At 46.0% G+C, this 26623-nt stretch overlaps 1 protein-coding gene across 6 annotated transcripts in view; it reads left to right on the top strand.

The window, feature by feature from the left end:
• spg21 (SPG21 abhydrolase domain containing, maspardin) overlaps positions 1-26623 on the top strand; it is a 170912-nt gene that overhangs the window by 128484 nt on the left and 15805 nt on the right. For all 6 annotated transcript variants that reach the window (XM_068017659.1, XM_068017654.1, XM_068017655.1 and 3 more), the window contains one exon: positions 24725-24865. In XM_068017659.1, coding sequence (XP_067873760.1) covers positions 24725-24865 — 141 coding nt within the window. The remainder of the gene's footprint in view (positions 1-24724; positions 24866-26623) is intronic.

Below are 26623 nucleotides of genomic sequence, written 5' to 3'. Positions count from 1 at the left end.
TACAGCACAGGAACAGGTCATTCGGCCCTCCAAGCCTGCGCCGATCGTGATGCCTGCCTAAACTAACAACTTCTGCACTTCCGGGGCCCATATCCCTCTATTCCCTTCCTATTCATGTATTTGTCAAGATGTCTCTTAAACGTCGCTATCGTATCTGCTTCCATCACCTCCCCTGGCAGCAAGTTTCAGGCACTCACCACCCTCTGTGTAAAGAACTTGCCTCGCACATCCCCTCTAAACTTTGCCCCTCGCACCTTAAACCTATGTCCCCTCGTAACTGACTCCTCCACCCTGGGAAAAAGCTTCTGACTATCCACTCTGTCCATGCCACTCATAACTTTGTAAACCTCTAACATGTCGCCCCTCCACCCCTGTCGTTCCAGTGAAAACAATCCGAGTTTTTCCAACCTCTCCTCATAGCTAATGCCCTCCAGACCAGGCAACATCCTGGTAAACCTCCTCTGTACCCTCTCCAAAGCCTCCATGCCCTTCTGGTAGTGTGGCGACCAGAATTGCACGCAATATTCTTGGTGTGGCCTAACTAAGGTTCTGGACAGCTGCAACATGACTTGCCAATTTTTATACTCTATGCCCCGACCGATGAAGGCAAGCATGCCGTATGCCTTCTTGACTACCTTATCCACCTGCGTTGCCACTTTCAGTGACCTGTCGACCTGTACGCCCAGATCTCTCTGCCTGTCAATACTCCCAAGGGTTCTGCCATTTACTGTATACCTCCCACTTGCATTAAACCTTCCAAAATGCATTACCTCACATTTGTCCGGATTAAACTCCATCTGCCATTTCTCCGCCCAAGTCTCCAACCGATCTATATCCTGCTGTATCCTCTGACAATCCTCATCATTATCCGCAATTCCACCAACCTTTGTGTCGTCCGCAAACTTAATAATCAGACGAGCTACATTTTCCTCCAAATCATTTATATATACTACAAACAGCAAAGGTCCCAGCACTGATCCCTGCGGAACACCACTAGTCACATCCCTCCATTCAGAAAAACACCCATCCACTGATACCCTCTGTCTTCTATGACTGAGCCAGTTCTGTATCCATCCTGCCAGCTCACCTCTGATCCCGTGTGACTTCACTTTTGCACCAGTCTGCCATGCGGACCTTGTCAAAAGCTTTACTAAAGTCCATATAGATAACATCCACTGCCCTTCCTTCATCAACATCTTCGTCACTTACTCAAAAAACTCAATCAAATTAGTAAGACACGACCTCCCCATCACAAAACCATGCTTCCTCTCGCTAAGAAGTTCGTTTGTTTCCAAATGGGAGTAAATCCTGTCCCGAGTAATCCTCTCTAATAGTTTCCCTACTCCTGACGTAAGGCTCACCGGCCTGTAATTTCCTGGATTATCCTTGCCACCCTTCTTAAACAAAGGAACAACATTTGCTATTCTCCAGTCCTCTGAGACCTCACCTGTAGCCAATGAGGATGCAAAGATTTCTGTCAAGGCCCCAGCAATTTCTTCCCTTGCCTCCCTCAGTATTCTAGGGTAGATCCCATCGAGCCCTGGGGACTTATCTACCTTAATGCTTTGCAAGACACCCAACACCGCCTCCTTTTTGATGATGAGATAACTGAGACTATCTGCACTCCCTTCCCTAGGCTCATCATCCACCAAGTCCTTCTCTTTGGTGAATACTGATGCAAAGTAATTATTTAGCACCTCGCCCATTTCCTCTGGCTCCACACATAGATTCCCATCTCTGTCCTTGAGCGGGCCAACCCTTCCCTCTTGCTCATTATGTATGGATAGAAAGCCTTGGGATTTTCCTTAATCCTGCTTGCCAATGACTTTTCATGACCCCTTTTAGCCCTCCTAACTCCTTGCTTAAATTCCTTCCTACTCTCTTTATATTCCTCAAGGGATTTGTCTGTTCCCAGCCTTCCAGCCCTTACAAATGCTTCCTTTTTCTTTTTGACTCGGCTAACAATATCCCGTATTATCCAAGCTTCCCGAAACTTGCCAAACTTGTCTTTCTTCCTCACAGGAACATGCTGGTCCTGGATTCTAATCAGCTGATGTTTGAAAGACTCCCAGATGTTGATTTACTCTCAAACAGCCGCCCCCAATCTAAATTCTTCAGTTCCTGCCTAATATTGTTATAATTAGCCTTCCCCCAATTTAGCACCTTCACCCGAGGACTACTCTTATCCTTATCCACAAGTACCTTAAAACTTATGGAATTATGGTCACTGCTCCCGAAATGCTCCCCCACTGAAACTTCGACCACCTGATTAGATTAGAACATTACAGCGCAGTACAGGCCCTTCGGCCCTCGATGTTGCGCCGACCTGTGAAACCATCTGACCTACACTATTCCATTTTCATCCATATGTCTATCCAATGACCACTTAAATGCCCTTAAAGTTGGCGAGTCTACTACTGTTGCAGGCAGGGCGTTCCACGCCCCTACTACTCTCTGAGTAAAGAAACTACCTCTGACATCTGTTCTATATCTATCACCCCTCAACTTAAAGCTATGTCCCCTCGTGTTTGCCATCACCATCCGAGGAAAAAGACTCTCACTATCCACCCTATCTAACCCTCTGATTATCTTATATGTCTCTATTAAGTCACCTCTCCTCCTCCTCCTCTCCAACGAAAACAACCTTAAGTCCCTCAGCCTTTCCTCGTAAGACCTTCCCTCCATACCAGGCAACATCCTAGTAAATCTCCTCTGCACCCTTTCCATAGCTTCCACATCCTTCCTATAATGCGGTGACCAGAACTGCACGCAATACTCCAGGTGCGGTCTCACCAGAGTTTTGTACAGCTGCAGCATGACCTCGTGGCTCCTAAACTCGATCCCCCTACTAATAAAAGCTAACACACCATATGCCTTCTTAACAGCCCTATTAACCTGGGTAGCAACCTTCAGGGATTTATGCACCTGGACACCAAGATCTCTCTGTTCATCTACACTACCAAGAATCTTCCCATTAGCCCAGTACTCTGCATTCCTGTTACTCCTTCCAAAGTGAATCACCTCACACTTTTCCACATTAAACTCCATTTGCCATCTCTCAGCCCAGCTCTGCAGCCTATCTATGTCCCTCTGTACCCTACAACATCCTTCGGCACTATCCACAACTCCACCGACCTTAGTGTCATCCGCAAATTTACTAACCCACCCTTCTACACCCTCTTCCAGGTCATTTATAAAAATGACAAACAGCAGTGGCCCCAAAACAGATCCTTGCGGTACACCACTAGTAACTAAACTCCAGGATGAACATTTGCCATCAACCACCACCCTCTGTCTTCTTTCAGCTAGCCAATTTCTGATCCAAAGCTCTAAATCACCTTCAACCCCATACTTCCGTATTTTCTGCAATAGCCGACCATGGGGAACCTTATCAAATGCCTTACTGAAATCCATATACACCACATCCACTGCTTTACCCTCATCCACCTGTTTGGTCACCTTCTCGAAAAACTCAATAAGGTTTGTGAGGCACGACCTACCCTTCACAAAACCGTGCTGACTATCGCTAATGAACTTATTCTTTTCAAGATGATTATAAATCCTGTCTCTTATAACCTTTTCCAACATTTTACCCACAACCGAAGTAAGGCTCACAGGTCTATAATTACCAGGGCTGTCTCTACTCCCCTTCTTGAACAAGGGGACAACATTTGCTATCCTCCAGTCTTCCGGCACTATTCCTGTCGACAATGACGACATAAAGACCAAGGACAAAGGCTCTGCAATCTCCTCCCTAGCTTCCCAGAGAATCCAAGGATAAATCCCATCTGGCCCAGGGGACTTATCTATTTTCACACTTTCCAAAATTGATAACACCTCCTCCTTGTGAACCTCAATCCCATCTAGCCGAGTAGCCTGAATCTCAGTATTCCCCTCGACAACATTTTCTTTCTCTACTGTAAATACTGACGCAAAATATTCATTTAACACTTCCCCTATCTCCTCTGATTCCACACACAACTTCCCACTAATCTAACTCTAGTCATTCTTTTATTCCAGATATACCTATAGAAAGCCTTAGGGTTTTCCCTGATCCTATCCGCCAATGACTTCTCGTGTCCTCTCCTTGCTCTTCTTAGCTCTCCCTTTAGATCCTTCCTGGCTAGCTTGTAACTCTCAAGCGCCCTAACTGAGCCTTCACGTCTCATCCTAACATAAGCCGCCTTCTTCCTCTTGACAAGCTCTTCAACTTCTTTAGTAAACCATGGCTCCCTCGCTCGACAACTTCCTCCCTGCCTGACAGGTACATACTTGTCGAGGACAAGCAGTAGCTGCTCCTTGAATAAGCTCCTCATTTCGATTGTTCCCATCCCCTGCAGTTTCCTTCGCCATCCTACGCATCCTAAATCTTGCCTAATCGCATCATAATTTCCTTTCCCCCAGCTATAATTTTTGCCCTGCGGTATATACCTGTCCCTGCCCATTGCTAAGGTAAACCTAACCGAATTGTGGTCACTATCACCAAAGTGCTCACCTACATCTAAATCTAACACCTGGCCGGGTTCATTTCCCAGTACCAAATCCAATGTGGCATCGCCCCTGGTTGGCCTGTCTACATACTGTGTCAGAAAACCCTCCTGCACACACTGGACAAAAACTGACCCATCTAAAGTACTCGAACTATAGTATTTCCAGTCAATATTTGGAAAGTTAAAGTCCCCCATAACAACTACCCTGTTACTCTCGCCCCTGTCGAGAATCATCTTCGCTATCCTTTCCTCTACATCTCTGGAACTATTTGGAGGTCTATAAAAGACTCCCAACAGGGTGACCTCACCTCTCCTGTTTCTAACCTCGGCCCACACTACCTCCGTAGACGAGTCCTCAAACGTCCTTTCTGTCGCTGTAATACTCTCCTTGATTAACAATGCCACACCCGCCCCCCCCCCTCTTTTACCATCTTCTCTGTTCTTACTGAAACATCTAAATCCCGGAACCTGCAACATCCATTCCTGCCCCTGCTCTACCCATGTCTCCGAAATGGCCACTACATCGAGATCCCAGGTACCAACCCATGCTGCAAGCTCACCCACCTTATTCCGGATGCTCCTGGCGTTGAAGTAGACACACTTTAAACCAGGTTCTTGCTTGCCAGTGCCCTCTTGCGTCCTTGTAACCTTATCCCTGACCTCACTGCTCTCAACATCCTGTACACTGGCACTACATTTTAGGTTCCCATTCCCCTGCTGAATTAGTTTAAACCCCCCCGTAGAGCACTAGCAAATCTCCCCACCCAGGATATTGGTACCCCTCTGGTTCAGGTGAAGACCATCCTGTTTGTAGAGGTCCCACCTACCCCAGAAAGAGCCCCAATTATCCAGGAAACCAAAACCCTCCCTCCTGCACCATCCCTGCAGCCACGTGTTCAACTCCTCTCTCTCCCTATTCCTCGCTTCGCTATCACGTGGCACGGGCAACAACCCAGAGATAACAACTCTGTTTGTTCTCGCTCTAAGCTTCCACCCTAGCTCCCTGAATTTCTGTCTTAAATCCCCATCTCTCTTCCTACCTATGTCGTTGGTGCCTATGTGGACCACGACTTGGGGCTGCTCCCCCTCCCCCTTGAGGATCCCAAAAACACGATCCGAGACATCACGTACCCTGGCACCTGGGAGGCAACACACCAACCGTGAGTCTCTCTGTTCCCACAGAACCTCCTATCTGTTCCCCTAACTATGGAGTCCCCAATGACTAATGCTCTGCTCCTCTTCCCCCTTACCTTCTGAGCAACAGGGACAGACTCTGTGCCAGAGACCTGTACCCCATTGCTTACACCTGGTAAGTCGTCCCCCACAACAGTATCCAAAACGGTATACCTGTTGTTGAGGGAAACTGCCACAGGGGATCCCTGCACTGCCTGCTGGTTCCCTCTCCTTCCCCTGACGGTAACCCATTTACCTACTTCTTTTACTTGAGGTGTGACTACCTCCCCATAACTCCTCTCAATAACCCCCTCCGCCTCCCGAATGATCCGAAGTTCATCCAGCTCCAGCTCCAGTTCCCTAACGCTGTTCTCGAGGAGCTGGAGTTGGGTGCACTTCACGCAGATGCAGTCAGCAGGGACACTCTTGGCAACCCTTACCTCCCACATTCTGCAGGAGGAACATGCAACTGCCTTAACCTCCATTCCCACTAGTCTAAATTCCCAACACATCTACTGAAAAACCAAAAAAAATGTCAAAACTTGTTAGGTTAGCAATCCAACAGACAGAACTTCTTAAATAAAAAGCTTACCTTATCAACACAACAGACCCCTTTTTTTGGTTCGAGGAGGAGGGTGGGTGGGAGACACTACATGTGTAGTGTCTCGGGTACAGCCACCTCCCAAATATATAGTTTTTACTTACCCAGCAGTCCCTGGTCCTCCGAAAACAAAAGGGAATTAACTTTTAAACTTCCACTGAAATTGACTTCCCAGCTGTCAGCTCACTCTCGCACCTTCGCTACTGTCAAAGCTGCAGTCACCAAAACTAAAAGAAAGAGATTATAAACCACCCAGATATATAGTTTTTATTTACCCAGCAGTCCCTGGTCCTCCGAAAACAAAAGGGAATTAACTTTTAAACTTCCACTGAAATTGACTTCCCAGCTGTAAGCTCACTCTCGCACCTTCGCTACTGTCAAAGCTGCAGTCACCAAAACTAAAAGAAAGAGATTTTAAACCACCCAAGTATATAGTTTTTACTTACCCAGCAGTCCCTGGTCCTCCGAAAACAAAAGGGAATTAACTTTTAAACTTCCACTGAAATTGACTTCCCAGCTGTAAGCTCACTCTCGCACCTTCGCTACTGTCAAAGCTGCAGTCACCAAAACGAAAAGAAAGAGATTTTAAACCACCCAAATATATCGTTTTTACTTACCCAGCAGTCCCTGGTCCTCCGAAAACAAAAGGGAATTAACTTTTAAACTTCCACTGAAATTGACTTCCCAGCTGTAAGCTCACTCTCGCACCTTCGCTACTGTCAAAGCTGCAGTCACCAAAACGAAAAGAAAGAGATTTTAAACCACCCAAATATATAGTTTTTACTTACCTGGCTGGGCTCATTCCCCAATACCAGGTCCAGAATGGCCCCATCCCTAGTTGGACTATCTACATACTGTTTCAAGAAGCCTTCCTGGATGCTCCTCACAAATTCTGCCCCATCCAAGCCCCTAGCACTAAGTGAGTCCCAGTCAATATAGGGGAAATTAAAATCACCCACCACTACAACCCTGTTACCTTTACATCTTTCCAAAATCTGTCTACATATCTGCTCCTCTACCTCCCACTGGCTGTTGGGAGGCCTGTAGTAAACCCCCAACATCGTGACTGCACCCTTCCTATTCCTGAGCTCCACCCATATTGCCTCGCTGCATGACCCCTCTGAGGTGTCCTCCCGCAGTACAGCTGTGATATTCTCCTTAACCAGTAATGCCAACTCCCCCACCCCTTTTACATCCCTCTCTATCCTGCCTGAAGCTTCTAAAGCCTGGAACATTTAGCTGCCAATCCTGTCCTTCCCTCAACCAAGTCTCTGTAATAGCAACAACATCATATTTCCAAGTACTAATCCAAGCTCTAAGTTCATCTGCCTTACCTGTTTTACTTAAGTTCAATAATTGAGTTCAATAATTTAAGAGCATGATTGGCCACCCCTTTATTTTTAGTTTTCTTTTTTCTTTTTATTTTATTTTAGTTTGTTTCATCATTCATTGTTTTACCATGTGCCTGCCCACTTTTTTTTTTCATGTTTGATCTTTTGGCCAGGGTCGTACATTGTTCTGTCATTTAACTCCCTCTCTGCACTAACGCTTTGTCTTTCACCAACAGCATTACACACCCTTTGCCTTTGCTCCATGACCACCTTGTCTGTTATTCTCTGTGACCCTCTGTCCTATCAACACCTTTCCTTTTGTTATCTTTTGCCCCACCCATGCTTTATTTGCTTAAAACCTATTACATTTCTAACCTTTGCCACTTCTGATGCAAGGTCACTGACCTGAAACATTTACTCTGCTTCTCTCTCAACAGATGCTGCCAGACCTGCTGAGTATTTCCAGCATTTTTTGTTTTTATTTCAGATTTCCAGCACCTGCAGTATTTTGTTTTTATTATCCTTCCTGTCTACTCTATCTAGGCCCCTCATAATTTTGTTCACCTCGATTAAGTCACCCCTTGGCCTCCTCTGTTCTAAGGAAAGCATCCTTAGCTGATCCAATCTTTCTTCATAGCTGCAACTTTCAAGCCCTGGTGACATTCTTGTAAATCTCCTCTGTACTCTTTCCAGAGCAATTATGTCCTGCCTGTAATGTGGTGACCAGAACTGTATGCAGTACTCCAGCTATGGCCTACCCAGCATTTTATACATTTCCAGCATTGCATCCCTACTTTTGTATTCTATACCTCAGCCAATAAAGGAAAGCATTCCATATGCCTTCACTCTATCTACCTGTCCTGCCACCTTCAGGAACCTGTGGGCATGCACTCAAAGGTCTCTCACTTCTTCTATCCTTCTCAATATCCTCCCATTTATTATGTATTCCATTGCTTTGTTTGCCCTCCCCAAATGCATTCCCTCTCACTTCTCTGGATTGAATTCCATTTGCCATTTTTCCGTCCACTCAACCAAACCATTGATATCTTTCTGGAGTCTTCACTATGTGTCATCTGCAAATTTCCCGATCAAGGTAAAATTAGAGTACGAGAGAAAGCTAGCTAGAAATATACAGACAGATGTTATAAATATTTTAAAAAGTGGCGCAGTGGTTCGCACTGCAGCCTCACAGCTCCAGCGACCCGGGTTCAATTCAGGGTACTTCCTGTGTGGAGTTTGCAAGTTCTCCCTGTGTCTGCGTGGGTTTTCTCCAGGTGCTCCGGTATCCTCCCACAGCCAAAAGACTTGCAGTTTGGTAGGTAAATTGGCCATTATAAATTGCCCCTAGTATAGGTAGGTGGTAGGGACAGGTGGGGATGCGGTAGGAATATGGGATTAGTGTAGGATTAGTATAAATGGGTGGTTGATGGTCGGCACAGACTCGGTGGGCCGAAGGGCATGTTTCAGTGCTGTATCTCTAAATAAAAAAAATAAATGTTAACAAAGTGAGCGTTGGTTCTACAGTAAGTGAATATGGAGAATTAATAATGGATAATAAGGAGATGGCAGATGAATTGAACAGATATTTTGCATCGGTCTTCACTATTGAGGATGCAAGTAACGTCCCAGTATTGAGGCATTGTGTACAAGAGTTGGGACGTCATGTTACAGTTGTACGTAACGTTGGTTAGGCCGCATTTGGAGTACTGTGTGCAATTCTGGTTGCCGCACTACAGGAAAGATGTGATTAAGTTAGAGAGGGTGCAGAAAAGATTCACAAGGATGTTGCCTGGTTTGGAGGTCTTGAGTTATAAAGAGAGATTGGATAGGCTGGGTCTGTTTTCCCTGGAGCGAAGGAGGCTGAGAGGGGACATGATAGAGGTATATAAAATTATGAGAGGCATAGATAGGATAGATAGCCAGAGTCTATTTCCCATGGTAGGGGTGAGTAAAACTAGAGGGCATAGATTTACAGTGAGAGGGAGGAGGGTTAAAGGGGATCAACGGGGTAAATTTTTCACAAAAAGAATAATGTGTATCTGGAATGAGCTGCCTGAGGAGGTGGTGGAAACAGGAACAGTAGCGACATTTAAGAGGCACCTGGACAGGTACTTGAATGAACAAGGCATTGAGGGATATGGAATTAATGCAGGCAGGTGGGATTAGTATAGATGGGCATAATGGTCGGCATGGACGCGGTGGGCTGAAGGGCCTGTTTCTATGCTGTATGACTCTATGACTCTATTAGTTGTAAGTCAGGAAATGGAAGGGAGGGAGGAACTCAAGAAAATTACAATCACCAGGGAAATGGTATTGAACAAATTGTTGGAGCTGTGGGCTGAGAAGTCCCCTGGTCCTGATGGACTTCATCCTCAGGTGTTAAAAGAAGTGGTGAGTGAGATAGTTGATGCGTTAGTTTAAATTATCCAAAATTCCCTCGATTCGGGGAAGGTTCCGTTAGATTGGAAAATAGCAAGTGCAACTCCTTTATTGAAAAAGGAAGGGAGACAGAAAGCAGGAAACTGCAGGCCAGTTAACTTAACATCTGTCTTAGGGAAAATGTTAGAAGCTATTATTAAAGACATTGTAGCAGGGCATTTAGTAAAATTCATGGTAATCAGGCAGAGTCAATATGGTTTTGTGAAAGGGAAATCATGTTTAACCAATTTATTGAAGTGCTTTGAGGGAGCTACATGTGTTGTGGATAAAGGGAACCGGTGGCTGCATTGTACTTAGATTTCCAGAAGGCATTTGATAAGGTGCCACATCAAAGATTATTGTGGAAAATAAAAGCTCATGGTGTGGGGGATTACATATTGGCATGGATAGAAGAATGGTTAGCTAACAGGAAACAGAGAGTAGGCATAAATGGGTCATTCTCTGGTTGGCAAGATGTAACGAGTTGTGTGCTGGGGCCTCAACTTTTTACAATTTATATACATGACTTAGATGAATGGTTGCTAAATTTGCTGATTACAAACTTGCAAGTTGTGAAGAGGATATAAGGAGGCTACAAAGAGATATAGATAGTTTAAGTGAGTGGGCAAGGACCTGGCAAATGGAGTATAATGTGGGCAAGTGGGAAATTGTCCACTTTGACAGGAAGAATAAAAAATAAGCATATTATCTAAATGTTGAGAGATTGCAGAGCTCTGAGATGCAGAGGGATCTGGGTGTCCTCGTGCATGAATCGCAGATTAGTATGCAGGTACAGCATGTATTTAGGAAAGCCAGTAGAAGGTTACCGTTTATAATGAGGGGAATTGAATACAAAAGTAGGGAGCTGTACAGGGCATTGGTGAGGCCACATCTGGAGTACTGTGTACAGTACTGGTCTGCTTATTTGAGGAAGAATGTAAATGCATTGGAGGCAGTACAGAGAAGGTTTACTAGACTGATACCTGGAATGGGTGGCTGTCTTATGAGGAGAGATGGGACAGGCTCGGCTTGTATCTGCTGGAATTTAGAAGAGTAAGAGACGACTTGATTGAAACATATAAGATCCTGAGGGGTATTGACAGGGTGGATGTGGAAAGGATGTTTCCACTTGTGGGAGAATCTAGAACTAGGGGTCACCGTTTAAAAATAAGGGGTTGCCCATTTAAGACACCGATGAGAAATTTTTTCTCTCAGAGAGTCGTCAGTCTTTGGAATTCTCTTCCTCAAAAGGTGGTGGATGCAGAGTCTTTGAATATTTTTAAGGCAGAGATAGATATATTCCTGATGAGCAAGGGGGTGAAAGGTTATCGGGGGTAGATGGAAATGTGGAGTAATCTGTTCAGCCATGAACTTATTGAAAGGCGGAGCAGGCTCGAAGGGCCGAGTGACCTACTCCTGCTCCTAATTTGTCTGTTTGTATGCCTCCCACATTTATGTCCAGATCATTAACATATACCACAAACATCAAGGGATCCAACACTGAGCCCTGTGGAACACCAAGGGAAACAGCTTTCCATTCGCAAAAACATCTGTTGACTACTACCCTTTGTTTCCTGTCACTGCGCCAATTTTGGATCCAACCTGGCATATTCCCCTGTATCCCATGTGCTTTCATTTTTCTGCCATGCGGCACCTTGTCAAATGCCTTACTAAAGTCCATGTAGATCACATCCACTGCACTACCCTCATCAAGCCTCCTTGTTACATCCTCAAAAAACTCAATCAAGTTAGGAAGACATGACCTTCCCTTGACAAATCCATGCTGACTATCCCTGATTAATCCATACCTTTCTAAGTGGCAGTTTATCCTGTCTCTCAGAACTGATTCTAATAATTTACCCACCACCGAGGTCAGACTGACTGATCTATAATTATTTGGCCTATCCCTCGCACCTTTTTTAAACAATGGTACAATGTTCACAGACCTCCAATCTTCTCGCTCGTATCCAGTGAGGATTTGAAGATGATCCTCAGCGCATCTGCGATTTCCTCCCTGGTTCTTTTAACAACCTGGGATGCGATTTATCCACTTTCAAGGATGTCAGACCCTCTAGTACTTCCTCTCTCATTATGCTTATCATATCTAATATTTCACAGTCCTTCTCTTTTACTACAATATCTGAATCATCCTTTCCTTTGTGAAGACAGAGACAAAAACTCATGAAGAGACCTGCCCACATCTTCTGCATCCACGCACAAATTCCCTTTTACATCTCTGATAGGCCCTACCGTTTCCTTAGTTATCCTCTTGCTCTTAATGTACTGATGAAACATCTTTGGGTTTTCCTTGATTTTACCTGCCAATAATTTTTCATGTCCTCTCTCTGCTTTTCTAATTTCCTTATTTACTTCACCCCTGCACTTTCTGCACTCCTCTAGACGTTCCAAAGTATTAAGATTTTTGTGATTGTCATAAGCTTTCTTTTTCTGCTTTAACTTACCCTGTAAGCTTCAAGATAACCAGGGGGCTCTAGATTTGGCAATACCACCCTTTATCTTTGTGGGGACATGCCTGCACTCTGCCTGTAGAATCTCGCATTTGGATGCCTCCTGCTGGTTTGCCACTGATTTTCCTTCAAGTAGCTGCATCCAGTCCACTTTCGCCAGGTCACCTCTCGGCTTCATAAAATTTGCCTTCCCTCAATTTAGAACTTTTACTCCTGTTTTATCTTTGTCTTTTTCCATGATTATGCTAAAAATAGCTGCATTATGGTCACTATTCCAAAACGGTCACCCACTGTTACTTCATCCACTTGCCCAGCTTCATTACCGAAGACTAAATCTAGAATTGCGCCCCCTCTCATTGGGCTTGTTACGTGCTGGCTAAAAACGTTCTCTTGAATGCAGTTCAAGAATTTTGTGCCCTCTGTGCCCGTCACACTGTATGTATCCCAGTTGATATTCCTTTCCTTTTTGGCCTCCTTGTCTCAAGAGACAATGGGTAAGCGCCTAGAGGTGGTCAGTGGTTTGTGGAGCAGCGCCTGGAGTGGCTATAAAGACCAATTCTAGACTGACAGACTCTTCCAGAGGTGCTGCAGGTGAAGTTGGTTGTCGGGCTGTTACACAGTTGGCTCTCCTTACACTTCTGTCTCTTTTCGTGCGAACTGCTGAGATTCTTCGACTCGCCTGTCTTCAGCCCCGCCTTGATAGCTGTCTGCGAGCTCTGGCGATCGCTGGCAACTGGCTCCCACGACTTGTGGTCATTGTCGCAGGACTTCATGTCGCGTTTGCAAACGGCTTTAAAGCGGAGACGTGGACAGCTGGTTGGTCTGATACCAGTGACGAGCTCGCTGTACAATACGTCCTTGGGGATCCTGCCATCTCCATGTGGCGCTCATGGCCAAGCCATCTCAAGTGCTGCTGGCTCAGTAGGGCATACATGCTGGGATGTTGGCTGCCTCGAGGACTTCTGCGTTGGAGATACGGTCCTGCCACTTGATGCCAAGGATTCTCTGGAGACAGCGAAGATGGAATGTGTTGAGACGTCGCTCTTGGCTGACATACGTTGTCCAGGCCTTGCTGCCGTAGAACAAAGTACTGAGGACACAGGCTTGAAACACTCGGAGTTTTGTGTTCCGTGTCAGTGTGCCATTTTCCTACACCCTATTGGCCAGTCTGGACACAGCAGCAGACGCCTTTCCCATGCGCTTGTTGATTTCTGCATTGAGAGACAGGTTACTGGTGATGGTTCAGCCTAGGTAGGTGAACTCTTGAACTACTTCCAGAGCGTGGTCGCCAATATCCATGAATGGAGCATTTCTGAGGTCCTGTCCCATGATGTTTGATTTCTTGAAACTGATGGTTAGTCCAAATTTGTTGCAGGCAGCCGCAAAGCTGTCGAATAGTCTCTGCAGACACTCTTCCGTGTGGGCTGTTGATGCAGCATCGTCAGCAAAGAGGAATTCCCTGATGAGGACTTTCCGTACTTTGGTCTTCGCTCTTAGACGGGCAAGGTTGAACAATCTGTCATCTGATTTTGTGTGGAGGAAAATCCCTTCTCCTGAAGACCTAAACGCGTGAGAGAACAACAGTGAGAAGAAGATCCCAAACAGTGTAGCTGCAAAAACACAGCCATGTTTCACAGCACTGAGGATGGGCAAGGGGTCTGATGAGGCACCGTTATGCTGAATTGTGCCTTTCATATTGTCATGGAATGAGGTGATGATACTTAGTAGGTTTGGTGGACATCCAATCTTTGCTGGTACTCTGAAGAGACCACGTCTGCTGACGAGGTCAAAGGCTTTGGGCCAAGGTTAGAAACAGGAGAGGAGAGGTCACCCTGTTGGGAGTTTTCTATAGACCTCCAAATAGTTCCAGAGATGTAGAGGAAAGGATAGCAAAGATGATTCTTGACAGGAGCGAGAGTAACAGGGTAGTGGTTATGGGGGACTTTAACTTTCCAAATATTGACTGGAAATACTATAGTTCGAGTACTTTAGATGGGTCTGTTTTTGTCCAGTGTGTGCAGGAGGGTTTTCTGACACAGTATGTAGACAGGCCAACCAGGGGCGATGCCACATTGGATTTGGTACTGGGTAATGAACCCGGCCAGGTGTTAGATTTAGAAGTTGGTGAGCACTTTGGTGATAGTGATCACAATTCGGTTAGGTTTACCTTAGCGATGGGCAGGGACAGGCATATACAGCAGGGCAAGAATTATAGCTGGGGGAAAGGAAATTATGATGCGATTAGGCAAGATTTAGGATGCGTAGGATGGGGAAGGAAACTGCAGGGGATGGGCACAATCGAAATGTGGAGCTTATTCAAGGAGCAGCTACTGCGTGTCCTTGATAAGTCTGTACCTGTCAGGCAGGGAGGAAGTTGTCGAGCGAGGGAGCCGTGGTTTACTAAAGAAGTTGAAGAGCTTGTCAAGAGGAAGAAGAAGGCTTATGTTAGGATGAGACGTGAAGGCTCAGTTAGGGCGCTTGAGAGTTACAAGCTAGCCAGGAAGGATCTAAAGGGAGAGATAAGAAGAGCAAGGAGAGGATCAGGGAAAACCCTAAGGCTTTCTATAGGTATATCAGGAATAAAAGAATGACTAGAGATAGGTTAGGGCCAATCAAGGATAGTAATGGGAAGTTGTGTGTGGAATCGGAGGAGATAGGGGAAGTGTTAAATGAATATTTTTCGTCAGTATTTACAGTGGAGAAAGAAAATGTTGTCGAGGAGAATACTGAGATACAGACTACTAGGCTAGATGGGATTGAGGTTCACAAGGAGGAGGTGTTAGCAATTTTGGAAAGTGTGAAAATAGATAAGTCCCCTGAGCCAGATGGGATTTATCCTAGGATTCTCTGGGAAGCCAGGGAGGAGATTGCAGAGCCTTTGTCCTTGATTTTTATGTCGTCATTGTCGACAGGAATAGTGCCGGAAGACTGGAGGATAGCAAATGTTGTCCCCTTGTTCAAGAAGGGGAGTAGAGACAGCCCTGGTAATTATAGACCTGTGAGCCTTACTTCGGTTGTGGGTAAAATGTTGGAAAAGGTTATAAGAGATAGGATTTATAATCATCTTGAAAAGAATAAGTTCATTAGAGATAGTCAGCACGGTTTTGTGAAGGGTAGGTCATGCCTCACAAACCTTATTGAGCTTTTTGACAAGGTGACCAAACAGGTGGATGAGGGTAAAGCCGTGGATGTGGTCTATATGGATTTCAGTAAGGCGTTTGATAAAGTTCCCCACGGTAGGCTATTGCAGAAAATACAGAAGTATGGGATTGAAGGTGAATTAGTGCTTTGGATCAGAAATTGGCTAGCTGAAAGAAGACAGAGGGTGGTGGTTGATGGTAAATGTTCATCCTGGAGTATAGTTTCTAGTGGTGTACCGCAAGGATCTGTTTTGGGGCCACTGCTGTTTGTCATTTTTATCAATGACCTGGATGAGGGTGTAGAAGGGTGGGTTAGTAAATTTGCGGATGACAGGAAGGTCGGTGGAGTTGTGGATAGTGCCGAAGGATGTTGTAGGGTACAGAGGGACATAGATAGGCTGCAGAGCTGGGCTGAGAGATGGCAAATGGAGTTTAATGCGGAAAAGTGTGAGGTGATTCACTTCGGAAGGAGTAACAGGATTGCAGAATACTGGGCTAATGGGAAGATTCTTGGTAGTGTAGATGAGCAGAGAGATCTTGGTGTCCAGGTACATAAATCCCTAAAAGTTGCCACCCAGGTTAATAGAGCTGTTAAGAAGGCATATGGTGTGTTAGCTTTTATTAGTAGGGGGATCGAGTTTAGGAGACATGAGGTCATGCTGCAGCTGTACAGAACTCTGGTGCGGCCGCACCTGGAGTATTGCGTGCAGTTCTGGTCACCGCATTATCGGAAGGATGTGGAAGCTTTGGAAAAGGTGCAGAGGAGATTTACTAGGATGTTGCCTGGTTTGGAGGGAAGGTCTTACGAGGAAAGGCTGAGGGACTTAAGGTTGTTTTCGTTAGAGAGAAGGAGGAGGAGAGGTGACTTAATAGAGACATATAAGATAATCAGAGGGTTAGATAGGGTGGATAGTGAGAGCCTTTTTCCTCGGATGGTTATGGCAAACACGAGGGGACATAGCTTTAAGTTGAGGGGTGATAGATATAGGACAGATGTCAGAGGTAGTTTCTTTACACAGAGAGTAGTAGGGGCGTGGAACGCCCTGCCTGCAACAGTAGTAGACTCGCCAACTTTAAGGGCATTTAAGTGGTCATTGGATAGACATATGGATGAAAATGGAATAGTGTAGGTCAGATGGTTTCACAGGTCGGCGCAACATCGAGGGCTGAAGGGCCTGTACTGCGCTGTAATGTTCTAATGTTCTATGTTCTATCTATGAAGGCAGCGTAGAGGGGCATCCGTTGTTCGTGGCATTTCACCAGTAGCTGGCGAAGGGAGAACAGCATGTCAATGGTGGATCTCTCTGCTGGAAAGCCGCACTGTGCCTCAGGGTAGACACGCTCAGCTTCTGGAGTCTGTTTAAAACTATTCGAGCAAAGGCTTTCCCCACTATGCTGAGCAGGGAGATTCCACAGTTGTTGTTGCAGTCACTGCGGTCACCCTTGTTCTTATAGAGGGTGTTGATATTGGCATTGCGCATGTCCTGTGGTACTGTTCCCTCATCCCAGTACACGCAAAGCAGTTCATGGAGTGCTGAGAGTATAGCCGGCTTGGCACACTTGATTATTTCAGGGGTAATGGTGTCCTTTCCAGGGACTTTTTTTGCTGGCTAGAGAATCGATGGCATTACTGAGTTCTCATTTTGTTGGCTGTATGTCCAGCTCATCTATGACTGGCAGAGACTGGGCTGCGTTGAGGGCGGCATCAGTGACATCATTTTCCTTGGAGTTCAGTTCTAGGTAGTGCTCCACCCAGTGGTCCATTTGCTTGCGTTGGTCAGTGATCGTTTCTCCTAATTTAGACTTGAGGAGGGGCGATCTTCTTGATGGTTGGTCCAAAAGCATTCTCAATGCCATCATCCATTCCTCTGATGTTTCCAGTGTCGTGGGCCAGCTGAATACGACTGCATATGTGTTGCCAGTATTGTTTGCACTGAGAATTTTTGGAATTCTCAGTATCATCTTAAAGGCAGACTTAGTATCTCTTTAATAGATTTTCCCATGACTTGTTTAAATATGGTGGCTATTGTAGAGGTTACAGGATGGGAGGGTAACTAGTCTGAACTAGAATCTGGGCCCAAACTAGTCAAAAGCATGAGGTGATAGCCAAAGTTCTAATTTTTGCATTCCGCACACCTTCAACATATATGTCGAGAGCGCCTGGCTGTTCTTTGCACGGTGCTTCTGGAGGCTTTAAGTGCGAAGGATGTTAACTCGCTGATGGCTTTCTTGCAGTTCAGCAGTGCAGTGCGCTTAGTGGCTATGACTGGTTCCATCTCTTCAAAGTGAGATTGAAACCTGTCTGCATTCTGCTTCTCACGTTTGCCAAAATTGGTCATAGCTGAATCATAAATGGCATTTTTTTTTTATTCATTCAGGGATGTGGGCGTCGCTGGCTAGGCCAGCATTTATTGCCCATCCCTAATTGCCCTTGAGAAGGTGGTGGTGAGCTGCCTTCTTGAACCGCTGCAGTCCATTTGGGATAGGTATACCCACAGTGCTGTTAGGAAGGAAGTTCCAGGATTTTGAACCAGCACCAGTGAAGGAACAGCGATATAGTTCCAAGTCAGAATGGTGTGTGACTTGGAGGGGAACTTGCAGGTGGTGGTGTTCCCATGCATCTGCTGCCCTTGTCATTCTAGTTGGTAGAGGTCGCGGGTTTGGAAGGTGCTGTCTAAGGAGCCTTGGTGCATTGCTGCAGTGCATCTTGTAGATGGTACAAACTGCTGCCACTGTGCGTCAGTGGTGGAGGGAGTGAACGTTTGTAGATGGGGTGCCAATCAAGCGGGCTGTTTTGTCCTGGATGGTGTCGAGCTTCTTGAGTGTTGTTGGAGCTGCACCCATCCAGGCAAGTGGAGAATATTCCATCACACTCCTGACTTATGCCTTGTAGATGGTGGACAGGCTTTGGGGAGTCAGGAGGTGAGTTACTCGCCTCAGGATTCCTAGCCTCTGACCTGCTCTTGTAGCCACGGTATTTATATGGCTACTCCAGTTGAGGTTCTGGTCAATGGTAGCCCCTAGGATGTTGATAGTGGGGGATTCAGCAATGGTAATGCTGTTGAATGTCAAGGGGAGATGGTTAGATTCTCTCTTGTTGGAGATGGTCATTGCCTGGCACTTGTGTGGCGCGAATGTTACTTGCCATTTATCAGCCCAAGCCTGGATATTGTCCAGGTCTTGCTGCATTTCTACACCGATGCTTCAGTATCTGAGGAGTCATGAATGGTGTGGTACATTGTGCAATCATCAGCGCACATCCCCACTTCTGACCTTATGATTGATGGTAGGTCATTGATGAAGCAGCTGAAGATGTTTGGGTCTAGGACACTACCCCGAGGAACTCCTGCAGTGATGTCCTGGAGCTCAGATGATTGACCTCCAACAACCACAACCATCTTCCTTTGCGCTAGGTTTGATTCCAGCCAGCGGAGGGTTTTCCCCCTGATTCTCATTGACCTCAGTTTTGCTAGGGCTCCTTGATGCCATATTCGGTCAAATGCTGCCTTGATGTCAAGGGCAGTCACTCTCACCTCACCTCTTGAGTTCAGCTCTTTTGTCCATGTTTGAACCAAGGCTGGAATGAGGTCAGGAGCTGAGTGGCCCTGGCGGAACCCAAACTGAGCGTCACTGAGCAGGTTATTGCTAAGCAAATGCCGCTTGATGGCACTGTTGACACCTTCCATCACTTTACTGATGGTTGAGAGTGGGCTGATGGGGCGGTAATTGGCCGGGTTGGAATTGTCCTGCTTTTTGTGTACTGGACGTATCTGGGCAATTTTCCACATTGCAGGGTAGATGCCAGTGTTGTAGCTGTACTGGAACAGCTTGGCTAGGGGCGTGGCCAATTTCTGGAGCACAGGTCTTCAGTCCTATTGCTGGAATATTGTCAGGGCCCATAGCTTTTGCAGTATTCAGTGCTTTCAGTCGTTTCTTGATATCACACGGAGTGAATTGAATTGGCTGAAGTCTGGCATCTGTGATGCTGGGGACTTCAGGAGGAGGCCGAGATGGATCATCATCTCTGATGTGAGCCCACTTGGTCTCTGCATCTCCTGCAGGAGTGTTTTGAAGGGCTTTTTCAAGCGAATTGAGAAACTTTTGTGACAGCTGTGGGGAAGTGTTAATGCGCAGGCGGCCTTTCTGCTTGCAGTGATGGTAACGACTTTGGTTTGAGTCTAACTTTGCTGCAATCCAGGGAGTGGTTGATGTCACACTCCGCACTGTGAAAGCTGCGTGTGATTTGGACACTGTTTATGGAGGCTCGCCTTGTGACTATGAGGTCCAGCTGGTGCCAACGACGTGATCTTGTGTGTCTCCATGAAACCTGGTGACAGGGTTTAGTTTGAAAGAACGAATTGGTGATGCAGAGGTTGTGGTAGATGCTGAGTATATCTGCTGGACCAGAAGCGGTGAGCGGTCGGATGGACAGTATGTGTTCTGAGCCGTTTGTAGGTGGCTCTATCATGCTGAACAAAGAGTTTCTGATGGTAAAACCCACTCCATGCTGTCTTGGTTCTTCAGGATCCCTACCCTGCCAGTAGAAGGTGTAGTCTTGCTCTCTTAGAGATCCGCTCCCAGGGAGGCGTGTCTCCTGAAGTGCTGCAATGTCCACGTTGAGTCTACTGAGCTCGTTGTTAATGATGGCAGTCTTCCAAGAGTCGTCAATTTGTGTAAGATCTTCCGACAGGCCAGGACACAGTTCTGATGTTCCAGCTTGCAAAACGAAGGGCTGGTACCTTGTTTCCTTTTTTTGTCATGCTGTTTGGTCCACTTGTACAGTCCACTTGTCAGGCAATAACCCTGAGCTCCAAGCACCCATTGAAGCAGGACAGAACCTTTCTAACCGGGGGCTGCCCGGTTTGAGACGGGTGGTAGCTGTCCAATGAGATGCGATGATCTCTCCCAAAGACAAAGTCAACCCGTGGCGCCCAATCTCTGCGCCAATTGAGCTGAACTTAAAACCCATAACTGCTGCCTTCTGTGTTGTTTTGGTCGCTGTGAGGTGACTATGGAGTGACCTCTCCATGGCGCATGCCTGGGAGGAATGTATGGAGGTTGTGAGTTGCCCAAGTGTCAAAACCCCACTATCGGCCTTCCTAGTGGAGTCCAAAGGAGTGCAGAGCACGACGTTTGGCACCAGTTTGGCTGCAGGAACTGCCGGAAACATGCCAAAGGTGACACATGACGGCCTTAGGGGCTTCGCTCCGGATTTTCTGCTGGGGTTTACTCCTTTAGCCTTAGTCACTCCCGAGACACCGACAAGGTAGTGGGGTTGATAGCTTGTATCCCTGAGCAGGGGCCCTAACAAGTAAACTGTGCAATTTCATGGAGGGAGAGGGAAGGGGGGAGGGGATGCGATGTGAGGGGGGGAGGGATGGTCACAGAGGGGAGGGGAGAGTCCAGGCTATTGAACCAAAGGGGCCATCACCTGGCCATGTCCTGCACCTTTCCTCTGGAACTAGGAGCCCAGCTCCCGTGGCCTGAAGCTGACTTGGTGTCTCCAGGATCAGCATCACCAGCGGCTGGAGCCGTTGCGGGATCATGTCTGAGCCAGAGCCGCAGTGTCCAAGTACGTTGCTGGAATTTACCCAACGAAATGGGGCGGTTTCCCGCTACAGAGCACTGAGATTCTGTTCCCTGTTTCAATCTCCAGGTAGTGACTCCAGCGGGTGTCCTTCCAAGTCTCAAAGTTTCCCCTTTAGCCATAAGATGGGGGAACCAGTAGATGTGTATTCACTGTTGGAGTTTATTGCTTGTAGACAACAAAAACGAGCAGAAGAATCCTGAGGACTTGCAACAAAATTTTATTCAGTCAAAGCCAAGTTGTTCAACAGTCAAGGGATCAGACAAAAATGGAGGTCAATACTGAACCCTTTTCCTTGAAATCCCCAATTATTATTGCCCTATAGTTTTTGCACTCAGAAATTTGTCTACACATTTGTTCTTCTATCTCCCTCTCACTATTTGGGGGTCTATAATACACTCCTAATAGTGTGGCTGCCTCTTTTTTATTTCTGAACTCTCCCAAATGGCTGTTATTGATGCCTTAACCAATAATGTTACATCTGCTCCTTTTTTTTGTCCCCCTCTCTATTCCCCCTGAAAACTCTATATCCAGGGATGTTGAGCTGCCATTCTTGCCCCTACTTAAGCCAAGTTTCCATTATAGCAATGATATCATGTTGCCATATCTATCTGTGCCTTCAGCTCATCGGCTTTATTTTCTATACTCCTTGCATTTAAATAAATAGCTTTTAACTGCCTAATTCTCGTGCTGCACACTTTTTAACCTTTTCTGCTTCTGTCTTGTAGAGTCACTTGCTAATTTTCTGCCTCCCGTTCCCTGCCCTGAAATTGTCCTATCTGAAACTGCCTTCAGGTTCCCATCCCCCTGCCAAACTAGTTTAAACCATCCTCAACAGCATTAGCAAACCTTCCTGCAAGGATATTCGTCCCAGTCCTGTTAGGTGTAGACCGGCTTGTACAGGTCCCACCTTTCCCAGAACCAGTCCCAATGCCCCAGATGCCTGAAGCCCTCCCTCCTGCACCATCTCCCAGCCACGCAGTCATCTGGTGTATTCTCCTATTTCTATACTCACTAGCATGTGACCTTGGGAGTAATTTGGAGATTACTACCTTTGAGGTCCTGCTTGCTAATATCTTTCCTAACTCCCTAAACTCAGCCTGCAAGTCCTCATCCTTCTTTCCTTCCTATATCATTGGTACCAATGTGGACCACGACCTCTGGTTGTGCATCTTCGCCCTCCAGAATGCTCTGTAGCCACCCTTGCACCAGGGAGGCAACATACCATCCTGGAATCGCGTCTGTGACCACAGAAACGCCTGTCTGTTCCCCTAATTATAGAATCCCCTACCACATTTGCTCTCGTCTTTTCTGCTCCCTCCCTGTGTAGCTGAGCCTCCCATGGTGCTCTGGTCATGACCCCCGCTGCATTCCAGAGGAATCCCCTCTCCCATCGGTAGTCAGAACAGAATGCCAGTTAGAAAGTGGGATGCCCTTGTCTGTCTGGCAGCCACCCAGTCTCTCTCTGCTTTTGCTCTCTTAAGCTCCGGGGTGACTACTTCCTGAAATGTGCTATCCACGTAGTTCTCTGCCTCACGGATGCACCACAGTGACTCCAGCTGCCACTCGAGTTCCGAAATCCAGAGCTCAAGCAGCTGGTGACTCTTCCTGCAGATGTGTTTGTCAAGGACACATGGTGTGTCCATGACTTCCCACATCCCACAGGAGGCACATTCCACTTGGCTGAGCTGTCCTGCCATTACTTAGCTTTACAAAATAGTTATTGCAAGTGCAATAAGTAGAATAACTTAAGTTACTTGCCAATCAGCTTCTTTCCCTGTACCATGGAGGCTGAGAAGGCAGAAAAGAAAAAGAGACCAAAGAGCACCTCCTTCCCCTTGTCACTGAAGTTCCACACACGCAACTCACGCCTCAAATTCTGCCCAACCAGCACTTTCTAATTCCTTTAATTTTGCTAGCAGGTCTATTTAGGTGGCTCTTGATCAAATGCCTTTTAAAATCTATAATACTCAACATCAACTGCACTACCTTTTTCAAATCTTTGCATTATTTCATTGAATAAAAAATTATACAGCTTCTTTCACAATATAAAGACAGCCAAAGGACATTACAGCCAATGAAGTCGTTTTGAAGTGTAATTCTTGTTGTAATGTAGAAAATGCAGCTATTTGCACACAGCAAACTCCCAAAGTAGCAATCTGATGATGACCAGATAATCTGTTCTATTGATCAAGACACTAGGGAAAGAGAACTACCCAATCGGAGAATGAGACCACACAGAAGGAAGCCATTTGGCTCATCATGTCTGTGCCGGTTCTTTGGTAGAGCTATCCAATATATCCCACTCCCCTGCTCTTTCCCCACAGCCCTACAAATTTCTCCTTTCACATATTCATCCAATTCCCTTTAGAAAGTAATTATTGAATGTGCTACCACACACATTCCAGAACACAACAGCTCGCTATGTAAAATAACGTTTCTTCATGTCACCTCTGGTTCTTTTACCATTACCTTAAGATTTAAATCTGCGTCCTCTGCTGGGGTGGTGGAGGAGGTTGCACGTGCTCTCTGTCATGTGTCATATGATAGGCACGCATGTCAGCCTGAAGGACGTGAGTTGTATCAGTAAATTGAATAGTGCTGTGAAATCATTGACGCTCTTCTGAGAAGGCTGGGTGACTGTAATATTTTGAGTAATGCTAACTTTATCCTATCCAATTTCTGTACTGCCTCCTCCTCTACTGCTACATTGGCAGCACCCTCTTTAGTGAAGACAGATACAAAGTACTTATTTATGTACCCCTGCCTCCACAAGACTTTTTCATCCTTTTCATCCCTAATCAGCCCACCCTTCCTTTGATTATCCTTCTACTCCTTGTGTTTATAAATACTGTACAATGCATGTCTTATGTTGATATTGTGTGTCAAACTGTGGCTCAGTTGGTAGCACTCACGCTTCTGAATCAGAAGGCTGTGGAATCAAGTCCCAGTCCAGGCACTTGAGCCCAAAATCCAATACTGACCCTCGAGTGCAATACTGAGGGAATACGGCACAGTCAGAGGTGTTGCCTTTCAGATATGAAGAGCAAGGCCCCATCTGCTCTCAGGTAGATGTAAAAGATCACATCAAACTATTCGAAGAAGAGCAGGGAGTTATTCCCAGTGTCCTAGTCACTATTTGTCCCTCAATCAGTATCACTTAAACAGATTATCTGGTCATTATCATATTGCTATTTGAGGGAACTTGCTGTGTGCAAATTGACTGCCTTGTTAAAAATAGAAAAACCCTTTCATGACTCCAGATGTCCCAAAGTGCTTTACAGCCAACGAAGTACTTTTGAACTATTGTAATGTAGGAAACACAGCAGTCAATTTGTGCACAGCAAGCTACCACAAATATTTGCAACATTGCAGCTACACTTCAAAAAGTACTTCATTGGCAGTAAAGTGCTTTGGGACACCCTGTAATCATGAAAGGCACGACATAAATGCAAGTTCTTTTTGATATTTCAAGCTGTGTGTTCTAGTTACATGTTCCAATGGTATCTCTTTCAGGTTTTTGACCACAGTGCACTATCTCAAGAAGCCAAAGAAGAAATGTATAAATTGTACCCAAATGCAAGGCGGGCGCATCTTAAAACCGGTGGCAACTTTCCCTATTTGTGTCGAAGTGCTGAGGTTAATCTTTACATACAGGTGAAATGCCGAAAGTTTTTCTTATGTACATGATTTAAGAGCATAGTGTCATAGACAGTGTGAGCTTTGTTCATGAGATATGGGTGTCACTGGAAAGGCCAACATTTTTTTGCCCAACCCCAGTTGCCCTTGAGAAGGTGGTGGTAAGCCGCTGCAGACTGTGATGGGATTTTGACCCAGCATTGATGAAGTGACGGCGATATAGTTTCAAGTCAGGATGGTGTGTGGCTTGAAGCTGCAGCTGGTGATATCCCTATGTGCCTGCTGGCCTCGTCCTTCCAGGCAGTGAAGGTCATGAGTTTGGAAGGTGATGTCGAAGGAGCCTTGTTGAGTTGCTGCTATGGATCTTGCAAATGGTACACAATGCTGCCACTGTGCACTGGTGGTGGAGGGAGTAACTGTTTAAGGTGGTGGATACGATGCCAATCAAATGGGCTGCTTTTTGCTCTGGATGGTGTCACGCTTCTTGAATGTTGTTGGAGCTGCACTCATCTGGGCAAGTGGAGAGTATTGCATCACATTCCTGTCTTGTACTTTGTAGATGATGGACAGACTTCAGGGAGTCAGGAGGTGAGTCATGTCACAGAATTCACAGGCTCTGACTTGCTCTTGTATTCACAGAACTTATGTGGCTGGGCCAGTTAAATTTCTGGTCATTGATTACCCCCAGGATGTTCATCAGGGATTTGGCGATGCTAATGCCATTGAATGTCATGGGGAGATGGTTGCATGCATTCTTGTTGGAGCTGGTCATTGCCTGGCACTAGTGTACGAATGTTACTTGCCACTAATCAGTCCAAACCTGAATGTTATTCAGTTTTGCTGCATGCAGGCAAGGACTGTTTCAGTATCTGAGGAGTTGCAAATGGAACTGAAGAATCTGCAATCATCAGTGAGCATTCCCACCTTCTGGATGGAAGGTCATTGATGAAGCAGTTGAAGATGGTTGGGCCTGGCCCACTACCCTGAGAACTCCATCAGTGATGTCCTGGGGCTGAATGATTGACCTCTAACAAAACAACCATCTTTTTGTGTTAGGTATCGCTCCATCCAGTAGAGAGTTTTCCTTAATTCCCATTGACTTCAATTTTACTGGGGCTCCTTGATGTCACCCTTGATCAAATGCTGGCTTGATGTCGAGGGCAGTTGGAATTTAGCTCCTTTGTGCATGTTTAAGCCAGGGCTGTAATGAGTTCTAAGCCAAGTAGCCCTGGTGGAATCCAAACTGAGCATCAATGAGAAGGTTATTGATGAGCAAATGCTGCTTGAGAGCAGTGTCCATCACTTTGCTGATGATTGAGAGTAGATGGTAATTGGCCAGATTAATTTTGCCCTTTTTGTGGACTGGACATACCTGGGCAATTTTCCAGTTGCCAGCGTTGTAGCTATGCTGGAATAGCTTGGCTAGGGGCGCAGCTAGTTCTGGAGCACAACTCTTCAGTACAACAGTCAGGATGTTGTCAAGGTGATAGCCTTTGCTGTATCCAGTGAGCTGAGCAGTCTCTTGATATTACATGGAGTAAATTGAATTGGCTGAAGACTGGCTTCAATGTGAGTGGGGAGCTCAGGAGGAGGCCAAGATGGATCATCCAGCGAGCACTTCTGGCTGAACATGGTTGCAAATGCATCATCCTTGTCTTTTGCTGATAAATGGCAAGCACACAAGTGCCAGGCAATGACCATCTCCAACAAGAGAGTGTCTAACCTCATGCTTGTGACAAGTGGCATTACTGTCGTAGAATGCTCCAACAACAACAG

Source organism: Heterodontus francisci, chromosome 38 (assembly GCF_036365525.1).
Source record: "Heterodontus francisci isolate sHetFra1 chromosome 38, sHetFra1.hap1, whole genome shotgun sequence".
NCBI classification, from domain to species: Eukaryota; Metazoa; Chordata; class Chondrichthyes; order Heterodontiformes; family Heterodontidae; genus Heterodontus; species Heterodontus francisci.
The sequence above is the reverse complement of the archived record's forward strand: the minus strand, read 5'-3'. Positions and strand labels throughout refer to the sequence as shown.